The 13,194-nt window shown below is 45.1% G+C and overlaps 1 protein-coding gene across 1 annotated transcript in view; it reads left to right on the top strand.

Moving 5' to 3' along the window:
- LOC144117896 (uncharacterized) overlaps positions 1-3,818 on the top strand; it is a 28,083-nt gene extending 24,265 nt beyond the window's left edge. Inside the window, exon 6 of the mRNA XM_077651255.1 lies at positions 22-3,818. Coding sequence (XP_077507381.1) covers positions 22-346 — 325 coding nt within the window. The 3' untranslated portion in view covers positions 347-3,818. The remainder of the gene's footprint in view (positions 1-21) is intronic.
- The last annotated feature ends 9,376 nt before the right edge of the window (positions 3,819-13,194 follow it).

The following is a 13,194-nucleotide window of genomic DNA, read 5'->3' as shown; positions in this document are numbered from 1 at the left end:
GAAAACGTTTATTTTCTACAGGTATAACAAGTCCCAAATAAGAACGCGATGCAGCATCGAGCGAACCTTCGGGGTGTGGAAGAGAAGGTTTCCATGCCTCGACATGACACTACAAATCAAGACGGCCACGGTGCCTATCGTGATTACGGCATGTGCGGCGCTGCACAACTTGGGCCGGCTGCTCAAGGACCCCGTCCCACCCGCTCTACTGTACGATGCCACTCGTGATTGTACTGCGCCTGTTCCTGTCTCTAGAGCAGCCCAGCCGCCAGCCACAGTGCCACTAGTGGATTCGGCAAGTGGTTTTAGAACTAGAGACAGGATCATTGCCCAGTACTTTCACTGAGGGGCATCATCATGCTGGACATACAACTTGCAGAAGTAATGTGTGAAGGACAACTATCTTTTTCCTTGCCTTGTTTCTACATAAAAATCTACATCCTAGCCTTCCCTTCAAGAGTTCACTATTACCCATGAAATATTGTTTCTTGTTGCATTGCACATGTTTCAAATATTTCTTAAAATTGGTATAAAAATTTTAAATTGTGGTGTTTAATGCCCTGATATGACATGAGTTATAAAAGAGGCTCTAATGGAAGGCTTGGGAATAATTTAGAACAACTGGAGTCGTTTAACATGCGCCGACATGGAATAGCACGACATACGCATTGTGCACTTCTCTGGTTCTTGCATTTTCGCCCTTATTACCTGCGAAAAAACTGTTTCTCTTGCACCTGTGTATTTCTGCTCTCACAATATTAGTAGTGTTGTACTGAGACTGTACTGTATCATTTTCTGTATCATAATGTATCATATTGTACTGTATCATATTTCACTGATTTTTTCATGCACTGTTGCACTACACCAGTTTTTATTTCCTTATTTGTTGTTGTGTCCGCCAGGTAGTTACGCGCAGAGACCGAATGCTCAGCGAGTGCTACCTTGGCAGTGCTACCTTGGCCGACTAACAGCTGGGCGCCCCCTGCAGCTGTAGTGAACATTGTGCTGTGCGCTTTTTTATTGCTTCACCATGAACTAATCACGTGCGCAACCTGTACATATTTATTATTGTGTAAATAGTTTTTGTGTACATTACCTCTCCCCCCTATCCTCTCTTCCTGTCCCCTCACCTCTTTCATTTCATTTCTCCATTCTGCCTGCTATCGTTTATTTCTGCTGGCCCAACTCAGGTGCTTCAGTATCGATGGTAGGCTAGCAAAAATATTTTCCTTTCTTTTTTATTATTATTATTTTAATAAACCACTTAATTACTTACTTGCTTGTTGTACATTTGTAAATGATCCACCGAGCGTCCGGTTCAAGCCTTCAGACTTTTACAGCCTCGGCGGCATATGATTACGTATGCACCATAATTCTTCCTGCTTCTAATAAATGCTAATTTCATCCAAATTGCTTAGCGAAACCCTCTAAGGACATATAGATTTCAAGCAAGGCAGGAATCGCTGATTAGCATGCACCTACACCCTGCCACACAGCTACAAAAAATTATGGTCAGTGACTACATTCCTTCACTTCGATTGCAATACCTGACCACAGAAAGCTTTGTTGAACTCTTGAGTATGTAAATTGTTGAACAAAGCACGGATAAGTTATGACGAAGATATGGCGAATCATGCAACTCACGGTGCACACAGCTGCCTCCAAGAAACCTTAAAGTTTCAATGTCACTTGGAAGAACGGCAGTTGGAGCCTAGATTTTGTTGTTTAAAAACACCTGTGCCAGCACTTAGAAAAACCTACTCACTGTGCACATCCATGAGTGGTGCCGGAAAATTAGGAGGTTAGACACAAGCGGTTTTTGCAAGCCACTAGCTCAAGCCCCTAATTTCAAGTGACCTCCCGGACATACAGCTTCTATGTTATGGATATGAGAAAATGCCAGTGCAAAGCTTTGTATCACACAAAATTGCATTCGTTGCGGCCAAAGGTACCAAAGTGTGAAAAGGACATTGTTCTATCTTTCTAACGGCCAACTGAAACATAAATTCATCCCGGTACAAGGACCAAGCCTATGACTACTGCCCGTTGGGGCAGTTGCTCTAGAAACCAAGCTAATCAGGATGGCTAGCAGATGCCAGTGCAAGACTGAACTGGTCAACTTGGAAATAAGAATGGGGAAATGACGCGGTTGTCCTCGGTGAAGGCTGGGAATATGGGTCCAGTATTGTTGGCAATGGTAATCAATGAACCTCTCAAGTGGCATATCAGTGAAGAAACAGCCCGGCAATGGTCTGTTTTCACTGATTCAAAAGCAGCCCTCCAAGCGCTACAATCTGCTCGTCATGGGTTCCATGAACACCTTGTTGCCGAAATCCGAGAGCTCCACCACACAGCCACCAACAAAGGGCACGATATTGTTTACCATTGGCTGCAAGGACACAGCGGCATCACAGGCAACCACCATGCGGACGAGACCGCGCGAACTGCTCACCACGAGGGTGATTGTGTGTCCATCCCCATCACGAGACCCGACGCAGCACTGTTGCGGGACATCACGCTTGCCGCGTGGAATTCAGGCTAATTCTCGCATTTGCCTTTAAAAACCTTAGACCCAGATCTAAAGCTTTGGCTTCCATCTGGCCTACCGCGATGTGAAGCAACTTTGTTGCGTCGCCTGTGGCTTGGTGTAGCTTTCACCAAGCACTACTCCTTCTTAATAGGTATGTGTGACAGCCCTGCTGTGCCATCTGCGGGTGTGATGAGACTACAGCCCACATTCTTTGTGAATGCCCTGCCTACAGCGCCGAAAGACAGTCTCGCTGCCGTGCACTGGAGAATCTAGACCTGCACCCACTGACGGAAACGAAGATTCTCGGTCACTGGCCACGGCGGTGAAGGCCTGCAAGGCACTGCTCCGCTTTTTGAAGACTTCTGGCCTGCACGATAGGCTGATTTTGCTGAATGCTGTGACTTTACATAGTGACTTGAATTTCCTGCAACTGTCTTTTCTCCTTCATCTTTTTCTCTCCTCACTACTTTCCCCCCGTGCAGGGTAGCAAACCGATTATTCACTGGTTAACCTCCCTGCCTTTCCTCCTCCTCCTCCTGAGAAAACCATCCCACCCATTTCTCTCATGTGTAGTTTGAAAGTTTATAGGTTCTCTTAAAATTTGTTCAGCATATGCCATGGTTTGGTGAACAGTGTTTTCCACAACTCAAGGAAGTTTTGTAAATTGCACTGTTACAAAATGAAGAAAAAACCCTGAGTGCACTTGGTGCTGCATTTTATTTGCTTATTTATGCAATACCCACAGTGGCCAACACTGGGGCAGGAACATCACACACAAGCAAAAAACTTGACAGTGTTCCCCAACAAAAGTGCCCATAAAGTGAGTTGGCCGTAATAATGAATTGTGAAGAAAAAGAAGCAAATATTCTTTAAATAAAGCTTTATGGCTGCAGCCTGCTATAGTGGCACATGGAAATTGGGAAACACGGGAGCGTTATTGTAATCGCGAGGAGCTTTAAAACAATCAATATCAATATACAAGGGGTACAACATCTGGTAGAGGCACTTGGGATTTGGTTGTCATCGCTGTCCATAATAACAAGACAAAAATACATATGTCCCAATAGGCTATATGCATTTTCACCCTGTCCATTGTCTCGACATAGACATTGGATTTGAATGAGGCATAAATACAATCCGAATGTTTGGTCCCAGAAAACCTGCCCCTTTCAATAGGGGTAAAATTAACATGGCATGACTGTACATTAGATTCAGCAGATGATCATACATGGTACAAAGCTGTAAAGAAACCTATGCGCTATGCAAAAGAAATAATGAGAAAAAAAAACATTGCTGGAAAACGACTGTACCAAACAAAGGAAGAAAAGTAGATTTCAAAACAGCATTCACTTACATATGCAGGAAACCTGAGAATTAGCAAAAAATAGCACTACGTACACTTCAAAACATCAAACAGGAAATGTAGCAGAGGCGCTTTTTAAACCAGCTTTTATAGTCTACTGCCGTGGTTCCGTGAAAGAAGTGGCTGGACCACAAGAATGTCTAAAAAGTGCAGTCAACCAACCCCGTAGAAAGTGCCAAGTCGGCCTCAAAGTGGCAGTTACGTCCTCATGAAATAACTCACGGCAGGAGTGCCGCGCTCTTTTCCTCTACTGATTAATAAGAACGACAAAACATTTGGTTCAAACAGAACACATTACTAAAACCATACTGCACAACCATGTGGCAGCTAAAAACAGAATCTGCAGGCTTTTACCCTGCATAAAACCATACTACAAACTGGATATAGCAACTGGCTATCTTTAACCCTTTGCGGTCCGTTGTCGGGCAGGGCCCGACAACGCTACACGGCCGTAGCGGTCCGCTGTCGGGCAACGCCCGACAAGGGTGTTCGCCGTTAAATTTCGCGGTTTTTCTCACCACGAATCGTGCGCATTTTTGTGTACATAATGCACCATCTCTTGAGGGTGAAGTAAGCTTTGTTTCTTGAAGTTTACTTTTTTTTTGCACTAGGGCGCAGCACAATGTTCTCGATACTAGAGCCGCCAGAGCGTTCTCACTTGAGCACGGAACGCACGTTGGCGCGGTTCGTTGACAAGCATGGCAACATTTTCACCGCGTGCGTTTTTCGGTGGTGCATTTAGCGAAAGCGAAGACGACTTCAGTGAGGAAGAGAATTACGTGCCTCCATCGGACAGTGATGACAGTTCTTCCACTGAAGCGAGTGACGATGACGACGGCGGCGGTGGAGACAGCACCTCTGTTGACACACAAGGGAACAGTGCTCGACCACGTGCTGCGGACTGGTAGGTGTACGCGGATAATATGCCCGATTTCACACAATTTCCCTTCACTGTCACGAACTCAGGATCACAAGTAAGCACTTGTAATCTCAACTCTGAGCTGGAATATTTTCAGCTGTTTTTTACAGACGAGCTGACGGACAATATTGTGCGCGAAACAAACCGCTATGCGCGTGAAAAGATTTCGAGTGCCGGTGAGCTTCCAAAGGACTCAATTTGGAAGGACTGGGAAGACGTGACCTTGACAGAATTCAAGGCTTTTCTTGGTGTAATCATAGACATGGCCTTGAATCCAAGACCAGAACTGAAGGAGTATTTTAGCCAAGATATTGTCAACAAGATGCCTTTCTTCCCGCACGTTTTCTGCCGGAAAAGATTTCTGCAAATGTTTTGGATGTTGCACGTTACCCCGTGCCATGATGCCTCTTCAGGTCGGCCAGCAACACGTGGAAGCAGGATCAGGGACGTCGTGCATTACATCGACGCGAAATGCAGAGAGCATTTCAGAGCCGGCCCCAAAATTTGCATCGATGAGAGCACTGTTGGCTTCAAGGGCCGTGTCTCGTTCAAATGCTACAATCCACAGAAGCCAACCAAATGGGGCATGCGTGTTTACGCACTTGCTGACTGCCAAACGGGGTACATTTCGGCAATCGAGCCCTACTACGCCAGCACAACAACTGACAGTCTCGGCCGTCCCGAGCTGCCCTTCACCTGCAGGATTGTTCTTCACTTGCTCCAGAAAGTGCAGCAAGCTACGCCGGGGAGTGGCTACCACCTCTACACAGACAGATTTTACACTTCTCCAGTGCTTGCCGAGGAGTTACTTCTACAGAGAGTACAATTGACTGGTACCGTGATGCCAAATCGCAAGCAAATGCCACAGCAGGTCAAGAAAAAACTGAAAAAGGGCGAAGTGGCAGCTTTCAGAAAAGGACGCTCCTACATGGTGCTTTAGTGGCGAGACAAGCGTCAAGTGACGATGCTCAGTTCTGCCCACAATGTATCTCTCAAAGAAATGACAAGGACACAAGCAGGTGGAAAGAAAGTGACGTTGAAGAAACCAGTGGTCATATGTGACTACACACAAAACATGGGTGCAGTTGACCGTGCGGACCATTACTGCGCCAGCTATGCATTTTGTTGAAAGACAATGAAATGGTGGCGAAAGCTTTTTTTTTGGCTTTTGGAAGTTTCCACCGTAAACAGCTTTATTTTGAGGCGCACACAGCTGCAGAATCGTGGTGAGAAAGAACAGCGACACCTGCAGTACCGCCGCAACCTCATCCAACAGCTGGTGGGTGACGTGAGGGCTAGAGCCAAAAAGCGCGGCCCGTCTGCGCGGAAGGAGTGCAAGGAAAGGCTAGATGGGAAGAGCCATTTCATATACAAGCTGCCAGGCCGAAGCAGCAAGGACTGTGCAGTTTGTAGCGATAGAAAAACAAGCGGAGGCCGGAGGGAAACTGTGTTTTTCTGTAAAACCTGCAGTAACAACCCTGGCCTGCACCCAGGAGAATGTTTCGAGCGCTATCACACGCTTCCGAAATATCGGTAGAGAAGTTGCCAGCAAAATGCAATAGAAAAAATAAATATCCTTTGAGTTTTTCTTCCACAGTTTGTGTTTTTCTTCGCGGCGCCACAAACTGGCAAAATAGCTTCGGACCAGGACAGCCGGAAAGTGGGTAAAAGATTCGGAAAGTGGGTAAAAGTTTCGGAAAGTGGGTAAAAGTTTCGGAGTGAGTTGGCCGTAATAATGAATTGTGAAGAAAAAGAAGCAAATATTCTTTAAATAAAGCTTTATGGCTGCAGCCTGCTATAGTGGCACGTGGAAATTGGGAAACACGGGAGCGTTATTGTAATCGCGAGGAGCTTTAAAACAATCAATATCAATATACAAGGGGTACAACATCTGGTAGAGGCACTTGGGATTTGGTTTTCATCGCTGTCCATAATAACAAGACAAAAATACATATGTCCCAATAGGCTATATGCATTTTCACCCTGCCCATTGTCTCGACATAGACATTGGATTTGAATGAGGCATAAATACAATCCAAAAGTTTGGTCCCAGAAAAACTGCCCCTTTCAATAGGGGTAAAATTAACATGGCATGACTGTACATTAGATTCAACAGATGATCATGCATGGTACAAAGCTGTTAAGAAACCTATGCGCTATGCAAAAGAAATAATGAGAAAAAAAATATTGCTGAAAAACGACTGTACCAAACAAAGGAAGAAAAGTAGATTTCAAAACAGCATTCACTTACATATGCAGGAAACCTGGGAATTAGCAAAAAATAGCACTACGTACACTTCAAAACATCAAACAGGAAATGTAGCAGAGGGGCTTTTTAAACCAGCTTTTAGTCTACTGCCGTGGTTCCGGGAAAGAAGTGGCTGGACCACAAGAATGTCTAAAAAGTGCAGTCAACCAACCCCGTAGAAAGTGCCAAGTCGGCCTCAAAGTGGCAGTTACGTCCTCATGAAATAACTCACGGCAGGAGGTCCGCGCTCTTTTCCTCTACTGATTAATAAGAACGACAAAACATTTGGTTCAAACAGAACACATTACTAAAACCATACTGCACAACCATGTGGCAGCTAAAAACAGAATCTGCATGCTTTTACCCTGCATAAAACCATACTACAAACTGGATATAGCAACTGGCTATCTTTAAGGGGGTTTAATGTCCCAAACTGAGTCGGGTTACGAGGAACGCAGTAGTGAATGGCTCCGTAAATATAAACTCCTTGGGGTTCGTTAACGTGCACTGACATCACACGGTACACAAACCTCTAGAATTTCGCCTCCACCAAAATTCAACCGCAGCAGCTGGGATCGAACCTACGGCTTTTGCGTAAGCAGCCGAGCGCCATAACCACTGAGGCAATGCGGCAGCTTGACTATCCTAAACACCACAGACATTCTGTAGTAAAAAGCAACTAAGAGAAGCTGGATGAGGTTGAAATTCAAGCAAGACTTAAAGGCGCTGTGAAACACCTTCCGAGGAGAGCACATCAACTCTCTCAATCACTGCATTTGCTTGTCATGAACATCCGAGCCAAATAATACACCTCTACACCTGCAGAGAACCCACAATCACGCGCCAAAGTTGGCCAGCACTTCCCGGAGACTTACATGCTCGCGCCCTTCTCCATCGCTCACAAATGCGTATATAAGTTGAGAGATGGCTACTGGTTGCATTCTTTCAGACGTCGGGCAGCTACTATGGCCACGGCCAGTAAGCCGCGTAGCTCTGGTGGGTCAGGAAGCTTCGCACCCCGGAGGTGGGGCCGGCAGAGGAGCGCCGACCTTCCAGCGTGCAAAGTGTGATGAGAGGAGAGAATTCAAATTTTGACTGCAGAGAGCTCAGCCGCTACAAAGCGCATTAAAAAAATTCTTGCTACACAATATTCGTGAACTGGCATGCTTTAACGTCCCAGGCATATTGTAACTTTACTAGAGCCCCTTTCAGAGCTCCTATAAGAGGTTACAAATTTTTCACCTGCTGCGATGGCTCAGGGGCTATGGTACTAGCCTCTTGGCTGTGGCAGCTGCATTCGTTAGGGGCAAATTGCAGACTCCTGTGTTCTATGCAATGTCAGTGCACATTAAAGAACACCGTCTGGCATTATACCGACTTCATCTGGCTCCTTATTTGTATACCCCCCCACTTCATCCCTTCTCTCAGGCGACTTGGCCATAGTTGCAGTGCTTTCATTTTTCAGATTATGTCCCCCTGCCCCACCTCCAACATCACCCTCCTCAAAGTTCCCCCTTTACTGCTTTTATTTGAAGCTCCAAAAGGATCTTTTTGGACCGTTTCACGTCATTCTTAAGCTTAAGATTTTCCATCTCGAGCTGATGGACTGCCGCTCGCTTTGCGAGCTTGTCGCGGTGGTCTGCTCGTAAGAGTCGCATCCACAGCCGGTGCTCTTTACACTTTTGTGCCCTCTCGGTAGAAATATCGCTAAGGCGAGCTGCTAGCTCTTGCTCGACCAGCGACTGCCTATGCATGCCCGCAGTGCGGCTGGTACCTGCTGCGCTTTCTGCAGAGGCAGCAGGAAGCACTGAGGGTGAGGGTGCTGCGGCTGCCGGTGTTGCCGGAACAAAAAAAGCACTTGGCGCAGGTGGCACAGCAAGCGACTGCCTCTGTGAGCTCATGCGGCTGGTACCTGCTGCCCTTGCTGTAGAGGCAGCAGGAAGCACCGAGGGTGCTGCGGTTGCCGTTGTGGCTGATGTTAAGGAGGCTGCCATGGCCACTTGCTCCTCTTCCATTTGCTCATCTTGCTGCGGGCTACCCTCTTCATAGTGCCAGGACCACAGCGGGTCCTCTGCATCACCTAATGCGGAGGAAGTGCTTGCTATTAGACCTTGAAATGAGGGCAAATCCAATGCAATGTCGCTTTAGATCAAGAAACACTTCAACCTTTGCTAGTACTGTAGGCTACCTTAGCCTTTGACTGGTTTACAATGAAGTGGGTACTTTAAACGCATTCTGCGCTATTTTGCACGCTTGTATTCGTTGCTTTCAATGTCCTTCAGGTGACATTTTACCATTTTTGGTCGTGCAGTAACTCAATCAATGCTTCCGTTAGAGTTCGTTTATGTAACAAAACAGGAGGCATAAAACATGCACTTAGCCTGCTTAGAAGGGAAACATTTCCGGAATACATTCGTCACATACACTGCCAATCATGCTCCTTGGATGACCACCTTGGAAAATATGTTCGGCCAGTGCATTCGCACCTCTTAGCTGTAGCTTTGATAACACTGGTCACACAGGCCAATATTTTTATGACAGGTCAAGACAACACAGATGCCACAGAAAATTGGACATGGCTACAGCTGTTATGCACACTTTTAATGACAGAAGAGCTCATATGCTCAGAAAAACAACAACAAAATAATAAGCACAGAAGCAGCCTACAACAGCAAAAATGGTCAGACACAAGCGCCAGGCAGGGATGTTGCAATTCAATTTTGCTGGAGTGTTTCATCTAATCCTCTAGGCATAAAAACAGAAAAGCAGTACATACACAGAATATGTATTCCAAGAAAAATAATTTCATATATATTTTTTGGAGCTTGCAGTACAATATATATATATATATATATATATATATATATATATATATATATATATATATATATATATATATATATATATATATATATATATATATATATATATATGTATATATATATATATATATATATATATATATATATATATATATATATATATATATATATATATAATAAGTCATACCACTGGCTCCTGGAATAGAACCATCTTGAGTGCGCGAAAGCAGGGCGGCCACCGATCGTGTGGGTTGGGACTCGCCGCCTGGGTCTGCTTGGTGGCGATCACTGTCGAAGGGATTCGCCAAGCGAACCCCCATGTGGGATGCGACACTGCCAACTCTTTGCAGGTCTTCAGTGAGCTGGCTGGGGGCCGCTGAGCCGCCGCCTAGGTATTCACAGAAAGCGCTGTTACAACCACTGGAAAAATCCCTCGATGAATATTCACAAACACTAAGCACATTCAACATGAACGCCAAAGTATCTTTCAGAATTTAAGCGCTACGAAGCAACGAAAACATGCATCTTTATTCGCGCAAGCAGGAGCCTTTTTCTCTGACAGAAGCACGATATTTGCATTTATTTAGTAATACTCTCCGGGTGAAACAACCTTAAACATGCTGACTCCAAACTGCGGGTGCGTGAAAGCTAGATACTAACTGTGGCGGTGAAAACGCACAGCAAGAAAATTGGCAGCACAAGTTCCAGCACCTCACAGTTCACAATTGGTAGCGAGGTGCTGGAAGTGGCAGAGGAACAGGTCACTTAGGGCAACTAGTGACAGCTGATCCGAATCATCAACGGAAATAATAGAAGGATAAGAATGGAATGGAGTGCATATGGCAGGCTTTCTTAGATCATGAATGTCAGTGTACCACTGTTCCTCAAGAGAAAAGTGGAGGCTAACGAAAAGGGTTCAGCTTAAGGACAACACAGCGAGCGACGGAAAGCAAAATGGTAGGTGTAACGTCAAAAGACCAGAAGCAGGCAGAGTGGGCAACTTCTTTTCAATTTTAGGGCGTTATTAATGTAGAGCACAGTGGAGCTGGGCTCACTGGCTTCATAGACAGTCTTTAAAATGCTTAATTTAAGTAACCAAAATCCATCATGTCCCAACAGAAACTGTTAACTGAGCTTTGTTCATGACCATGATTACTAGCATTGAAATAGTATGGATAAACATTTTTTTAATGCAGTCGATCACTCCTCATGTGCTGAGGTATATATATAGCTGAGGTCAAATTATGAAAAAGGAAATTCGATCAATACCAACGAACGGGAATCGAACCCGCGGCTGCGCGAACAGATCTTTAACGGCTGTTGGGCGAGACCACTACGCTACCGTCGGAGCGAACACACCTCTTGTTAAACTGCTCCACATTCTCGCGCCGTGAATTAGCGTCGTCTTCGACTTTTATTTGCTCCGTCCCGCGGCACTGCCTGCTCACCGTCGTCTTCTACGTAGCACAAATTCATGCTTTCGCTCAGATTCGAATGTCGTAAACATTCTCTGTATTTTTTTTTTTTTGAGGGGCGGAGGGGGAATCTAGTCATAAAATGCAGGCAGCAAGCAATCGGAACAGTTCTGTAATCTGGGAGAGAACCTCTGAATTCGTCAGCAAAAAAGAATCAAAGATGAAAGAAAACAGGACTTACCGGTCTTAAATATCTCCCGGTTGTCGTCCGCTTTCGCCTTTCGCCACTTATTTTTCCAGTTCTCCCAGCATTTCTTCAGCTGGAGCCATGTCCGTGGGCTCACGTTGTGACTGGAGTTGAACTGGGTTTCTATAAGCTCCCACTCTTTCCTTTTCCGTGCAACTGACACTGCATCAGTTCTCTTGTTCTCTAGTACGGCCTTGTGCTTGTCGACGAGGTCGAGGAGAAGAGCTCGCTCTACTCTGGAGAAGTTAATTTTGCCCTTCTCCATTTTCTCCATCCCGCGCGCGTCGCAACACAGCACCAAAGAATAACGCAGTACAGAAAACAAAACACACTACAAATGACTACACACTATCAATAAATATAATACCAAAAATACATACGATACAAGCAGTGAATTTACAATTAAAATGCGCGATAACAATATAAAGCAGAGACAAAGAGCTGGCGATGCTGGCGATGATGCAACCGATGGACGCGCGCGAGCGGAAAGACTACGACGTCGACAGGAGCAGTACTACGCGCGCTACTATAGTGACGTCTTTGTTTGTGGCCAGACAAGTAATATTAGTTCTCCAAAGCTAGGCGAAAAAAACTTTTTGTTGTTGTTAAAACGTTAGTTGAGACTTGTACTATGTATTAGCAGCGCTGTTTTGGCGCTTCTGTTCTTTATTTGTTCATGAATTTATTAGATATACAGAAATGTTTGCTTAGCCTCGTTCCCATGGCGCCTACTTACATCTAAAAGCGCTACTTTCATAAGTGCTGCTTAAGTGCCGTTTTTGAAACTTCCTTCGCCACTCATACTTTACTCAGAACTTAAGTCACACCTTAAGATTCATTCTTGAATACGGCGGTAAGTGAACGCCTTCTCTGCGGATTTCAACGCATTGAAAGCCTTGACGCCACCACTGCTGCATTTCATTTCAATTGCTTTCAGGTTGGGCTGATCACCGATTCCGAGCAACCATGATTGTGTTGCAGTCCCGACGGCACTGCAATATTTGGCAGGGCAGTTGAGCTTATTGAGATTAATTAAGTACCTTTACAGTTTGAGAAACAAGGCTCTGACCCAAATAATGAAATCAGCTATGTAATTTACATCCACTGTGACATCGACTATGTGAATGGTCGGCTAGAAATGCGAAAACGCAAACTTACTACACATATATATCAGATGATAGTGCTCTACATCCTGCAGGATCGACATTTCTTTACTTTTTGTATTCCTCTGAGAGAAGCATAGCTCTAAGCATGCAAAAAGACGATGAATTTCTTGCTACGTATCTTCCACAGGACTTTCATTTCAGGAATTTCATGAAGACACCAATTACATGAATTATTTTGGTCGTATTTCTCTTTTGGTAAATACTTAACTATAGAGAGTCCGCCGCGGTGGCTCAGTGGTTATGGTGCTCAGCTGCTGACCCAAATGACTCGTGCTCGATCCTGGTTGCGGCGGTCGCATTTCGGTGAAGGCAAAATCCTAGAGGCCCGCGTTCTGCGCGATGTCAGTGCACGTTAAAGAACTCCAAGTGGTTGCAATTATCTGGAACCTCCTACTATGGCGCCCCTTATAGTTCTCGTTGCATTGGGACGATAAACCTAATTAAAATCAAAAGATTAATTCCAGAAATTAAGGGTTTAGTGATG

This window comes from Amblyomma americanum, chromosome 1 (assembly GCF_052857255.1).
Source record: "Amblyomma americanum isolate KBUSLIRL-KWMA chromosome 1, ASM5285725v1, whole genome shotgun sequence".
NCBI lineage: Eukaryota > Metazoa > Arthropoda > Arachnida > Ixodida > Ixodidae > Amblyomma > Amblyomma americanum.
This window is presented reverse-complemented; position numbering and strand designations above follow the sequence as displayed.